Source organism: Vanellus vanellus (assembly GCF_965231255.1).
Source record: "Vanellus vanellus genome assembly, chromosome: 4".
NCBI classification, from domain to species: domain Eukaryota; kingdom Metazoa; phylum Chordata; class Aves; order Charadriiformes; family Charadriidae; genus Vanellus; species Vanellus vanellus.
The window spans coordinates 36,679,492-36,685,395 of NC_138909.1; the positions used below are offsets into that span (position 1 = coordinate 36,679,492).

The 5,904-nt window shown below is 45.6% G+C and overlaps 1 protein-coding gene across 1 annotated transcript; it reads left to right on the forward strand.

Moving 5' to 3' along the window:
- Positions 1–3,131: 3,131 nt before the first annotated feature.
- On the forward strand, positions 3,132–5,483 carry LOC309671379 (toll-like receptor 2 type-2; the record flags this gene model as incomplete). Its single annotated transcript, XM_082482602.1, has 1 exon — positions 3,132–5,483. The coding sequence occupies one exon, from the start codon at positions 3,132–3,134 to the stop codon at positions 5,481–5,483; it is 2,352 nt and encodes a 783-aa protein (XP_082338728.1).
- Positions 5,484–5,904: the final 421 nt, after the last annotated feature.

Here is a 5,904-nt window from a genome sequence, read left to right on the forward strand (position 1 = left end):
ACCAGGTTGCTCAAAGCCCCATCCAGCTCGGCTTTGAACACCTCCAGGAATGGGGCCTCCACAACTTCCCTGGGCAACCTGTTCCAGTGCCTCACCACCCTCAGAGTGAAAAATGTTTTCCTAATATCTATTCTAAATCTACCCTCTTCCAGTTTGAAGCCATTACCCCTCGTCCTATCACTACACTCCCTGACAAAGAGTCCATCCCCATCTTTCCTGTAGGCCCCCTTTAAGTACTGGAAGGTTGCTGTAAGGTCTCTCCAGAGCCTTCTCTTCTCCAGGCTGGACAACCCCAACTCTCTCAGCCTGTCTTCATAGGAGAGGTGTTCCAGCCCTCTGATTATCTTCATGGCCTTCCTCTGGACTCGCTCCAACAGGTCCATGTCCTTCTTGTGTTGGGGGACCCAGATCTGGATGCAGTACTCCAGATGGGATCTCACGAGAGTGGAATAACACAAGAGGTCAAAATGTTTATAGTCCTTCAGGTGGGAAGAGATGGGATGATTGAAAAAATTATCCACAACTTTTCCTTCTCTCCCCATATCAAAAAATGGCAGGTAATTCTGCCGCTTTTGAATAACATTAAGCAACTCTGGCTAAAAATAATGCAACTAGAAGGGTAGAACTTGTCTGTGTGAATCAGCTATTGTAAAACAAATTAGAGTATGAATTCAAAGTACAGTAGATCTTCTGCACAGAGTCTCAGTAGGATGAGTGAAAGAGAAAATACTCCTCAGTGAACAAATCTAACCTGATTAACCTGATACAGAGCACACGATTATCTTTGGGAACCTGTTTATTGACCTCTTTGGAGTTGGTTCACTCTTTTCACCATCTGTAAGATACCTACTGAGGTGGGGGGGTTGTGATGCTCTGGCAAAAGTTATACTTTAAAAGTACTCTTTGGTCTTGTGAAGGAAGCATAAACAAAAAAGGGCTATAATTCAATATGTATTAAGGGTTTTGAAGGGAAAACAGCCCTCTCAGGCTTCAAGAATTGTTTCTCCAGCTCCTCAGAGGAACAGAAGAATGAAAGTCACCATGTTGGGAGGAAAGATAGGCTGGGTATTGCAGCAAGCTCTGTAACATGAAAAGCCACATCAAATCAGTACTATGAAAGGCACGACTGTGAGAGGAAAGAGAAGTGACACAGGGTCCACAGCTGTGTGGCTTCTCTCAAATCATTTCAGACCAGAAGATGAGGAACAGGCTGCAGGGCTGGAAAAAGCTGATCTAGTCCAGCCAGCTGATCTGCAGGAGGCTCAAAAAGCTCTTCCTCGTGGCTGGGCCTGACCTCCTCTCTGCCGCAGAGACCCAAAGCAGAAAAAGCCACTGGCAGAGAAGAATATGGCAGTAAAAAGGAAGAGGTAAGAGTGAGTAGGTTACGATGGTCAGTTTTCCCAGATAAAGTTTCATTAGCAAGTATCAGACTGATCGCAAGATGGTAATGATGACCTGCACAGACATCCAGGCAAACATTTATTTCCCTGCTACTAGAACATTAACAATCAGAATAGCCAAAGGCAGGTAAAATGAGGAAAGAGACTGAAACATATGCAACCCTCTTCTCCCTATTGTCAGAACTGAGATTAGACATATGCTTCAATGAGTATTAAATGTGAACATCACTATCTCCCACAAGACACTGACTCTTCTTGATGTAACCAGGATTTGAAACACATACAGGAGACTCCTTATAGTAAAATATGAATATACAAAATAATAGTCACACAGGCAGAAGAAAAAGACCTAAGGAGAGGCTAAGGGGGATGTATGGGAACTATTTTCTAAACAGGCAAAGGATCAGATTAGTTATAATGTTGTGATTATGCTGATATTTAGCTGAATCTGCAAAAGATTTGTGCAACTGTTAATTAATTTAAGAGTTCTCATTCCAAAAATAGAATCACAGAATCACAGAATGGTCAGGGTTGGAAGGGACCTTTGGAGATCATCTAGTCCACACCCCCCACCAGAACAGGGTCACCTACAGCAGGTTGCACAGGATGGCGTCCAGGTGGGTTTTGAGTATCTCCAGAGAAGGAGACTCCACAACCTCTCTGGGCAGCCTGTGCCAGTGCTCTGCCACCCTCAAAGTAAAGTTGTTCCTCCTCATGTTAAGATGGAACTTCCTATGTTCAAGTTTGTGCCTGTTACCTCTTGTTCTATCACTGGGCACCACTGAAAAAAGACTGTTCCCATCCACCTGGCACTCGCTCTTTAAGTATTTATAAGTACTAATAATATCCCTAATAATAATAATAGACTAAAAAGACCCAAGTCCCTCAGCCTTTCCTCATAAGAGAGATGTTCTAATCCCCTAAGCATCTTAGTAGCCCTTTGCTGCACCCTCTCCAGCAGTTCCCTGTCCTTCTTGAGCTGGGGAGCCCAGAACTGGACACAGTACTCCAGATGCGGCCTCACCAGGGCAGAGTAGAGGGGAGGATGACCTCCCTTGGCCTGCTGGCCACACTCTTCTTGATGCACCCCAGGATGCCATTTGCTTTCTTGGCCACCAGGGCACATTGCTGGCTCATGGTCATCCTGTTGTCCACCAGGACTCCCAGGTCTATTTCTACAAAGCTGACCTCCAAGAGGTCAGACCCTAACCTGCATTGATGCAAGCAGTTATTCCTCCACAGATGCAGTACCCTACACTTGCCTTTGTTGAATTTCATTGGGTTCCTCTTCACCCAACTCTCCAGCCTGTCCAGGTCATGCTGCATGGTGGCACAGCCTTCCCCTCGCAGTTTTGTGTCATCAGCAACTGATGTTACACTCTATCCCGTCATCCAGGTCATTGATGAATATATTGAACAGGACTGGACTCAGTACTGACCCCTGAGGAACACCACACGTTACTGACCTCCAAATAGAAACCATGATGAAAAGAAGAGTAAATTCAGTGTACGCAGCATTTAGCAAATGATTCTGGAATATTTATGTACAATGCACCTTGTTTTGACTAATTGTTTCATCTCTGAACAGCATTAAAAGCAAATATATTTGGAGTGCCTTCAACAGGACAGAACAGTAAAGGTTGTTTTAGCTATATCCAAAATGTAGCTTCTTCAAAGCTAGCTATTCATCTTATATTTGCTCTGACTGTGTTTTGTATTTTAGGCAAAATAATGACTACACACACCTGGCAAGTGTGGGCCATCTACATGGTCTTAGCTGCAAACCTCTCCGAAGAGCAAGTGCTGAAGCAGGCTTGTCCTTCATGCGATGCCACTCAGCTTTGCAACTGCTCTTCCATGGGCTTGGACTTCATTCCTCCAGGGCTCACGGACAAAATCACAACACTAAACCTGGCCCACAACAGGATAAAGCACATCCGATCTCAGGATCTACAGCAGACTGTGAACCTGAGAGTCCTGCTGCTGCAGTCCAACATCATCAGCTCAATAGACGAGGACTCGTTTCGTTCCCTTGGGAAGCTGGAGCTCTTGGACTTATCAAATAACACCTTGGCTCACTTGTCCCCTGCGTGGTTTGGGCACCTTTTTTCACTCCAGCACCTCCACCTTCAAGGGAACTCCTACCGAGACCTGGGGGAAAGCTCCCCCTTTTCTAGCTTGAGGAACCTGAGCTCCCTCCACCTGGGCAACCAGTGGTTCTCCACGATAAGGCAAGGGAACTTTGATGGCATTGAGCTTCTCGACAAGTTGTGGATTGACGGTGGCAATCTCAGTCAGTATGAGCCGGGAAGTCTGAAGTCGATTAAGAAGATAAATCACACGATCATAGACATAAGAAGTATTAATGTATTCTCAGCAATTGTCAGGGACCTTCTACACTCTGTCACTTGGTTGGAAGTGAGAAAAATACCATTCAGTATACCTGCTGAAATGCAACTATTGAGAGTCATGGCTTCTTCTTTTGCAAAGAAAATTTCTTTCAAACAGGCCTTATTAACAGATGCTACTGTGCCTGAGATTGTCAGTGTTTTAGAAGACATGCCAAAGCTAGTGGAGGTGGAGTTGATAGACTGTAGACTCTTGGGAACCGGACAATGGAAAATACAAATTCAAGCAAACCAATCACAGACTCTTAGAGTTCTGACAATAGAGAAACTATCTATAGAAGAATTTTATTTGTTTACAGATCTTCAGGCTGTGGAAGGACTACTATCTCTTCTTACCAAAGTCACAGTTAAAAACACCAAGGTCTTTTTGGTACCCTGCAGTCTTTCGAGGCGTCTCCTGTCATTAGAGTACCTTGACCTCAGTGCAAATTTGCTTGGGGACCAGAGTTTGCAGCATTCGGCCTGCCAGCGTGCTTGGCCCTCACTACAAACTCTAAATTTAAGTCAGAATTCACTGAGCGACTTGGAAATGACAGGTAAAAGTTTGTCTCATCTAAGAAAATTAATTATGTTAGACATTAGCCAAAACAATTTTGGTGAGATTCCAGATGTGTGTGAATGGCCAAAACACCTGAAATACTTAAACCTCTCCAGCACTCAAATCCCTAAACTAACAACTTGCATTCCCCCGACGCTGGAAGTTTTGGACGTTAGTGCTAATAACCTGAAGGAGTTTGAACTGCAGCTCCCATTTCTCAAAGAGCTGTACCTCGCAAAAAACCAGCTGAAGACCTTGCCCGGTGCTGCACCCATTCCTAACTTAGTGGCCATGTCAATCAGAAGAAACAAGCTCAACAGCTTCTCCAGGGAAGAGTTTGAGGCCTTCAAGAAAATGGCGCTGCTGGATGCCAGCGACAACAACTTCATCTGCTCCTGTGAATTCCTGTCCTTCATCCAGCACCAGGCCGGGTTGGTCCAGGTGCTGGTGGGGTGGCCAGACAAGTACATCTGTGACTCTCCCCTGGCAGTGAGAGGGGCGCAGGTTGGAGCCGTGCACCTCTCCCTGATGGAGTGCCACAGGTCCCTTGTGGTGTCATTGATCTGTGTCCTGGTGTTCCTGGTCATCCTTGTCCTCGTGGCCGTTGGCTACAAGTACCACGCGGTCTGGTACCTGCGAATGACCTGGGCATGGCTCCAAGCCAAGCGGAAGCCCAAGCGCGCCCCCGCAAAGGACATCTGCTACGATGCTTTTGTGTCCTACAGCGAGAATGACTCTGACTGGGTGGAAAACATCATGGTGCGGGAGCTGGAGCAGGCCTGCCCCCCCTTTCGACTCTGCCTGCACAAGCGGGACTTTGTGCCGGGGAAGTGGATCGTGGACAATATCATTGACTCCATAGAGAAGAGCCACAAAACGCTCTTTGTGCTGTCCGAGCACTTTGTGCAGAGCGAGTGGTGCAAATACGAGCTGGACTTCTCTCACTTCCGCCTCTTTGACGAGAACAACGATGCAGCGATTCTCGTCCTCCTGGAGCCCATCCAGAGCAAAGCGATTCCCAAGAGGTTCTGCAAGTTGCGGAAGATCATGAACACAAAGACCTACCTGGAGTGGCCTCTTGAAGAAGAACTGCAAGAGAGGTTTTGGTTTAATTTGAAAATAGCTCTAAAATCCTAGACAGCGACATTAAAGACTGAATATGTAGCAAATGTACTCTGGATTTGTTTCCATTGCATGTTTGTCCCATCACCTGTCTGTATCTCAAGAACAAAGAGCTATTTATCACTATAAATTCAATTACTTCCTGTGAGATTTTTTGGTTTTTTTGGTAGCTGTGGTCGTGAATTGTTGTACCAGTTTGGGCTGGAATAGTGTTAATTTTCTTAATAGTTGTTCCTATGGTACTGTGGTTTGGATTTGCGACCAAAACAGTGTTGATAACGCAGAGATGTTTCAGTTATTGCTGAAACAGGCCTTTTCTGTTTCTCTTGCTGTCCTGAGAGATACCGTGGTGCATGTTAATTTGGGATGGAACACAGCTGGGACAGCTGATTCCAGCTGACCAAAGGGATGTCCGATACCATATAATATCATGCTC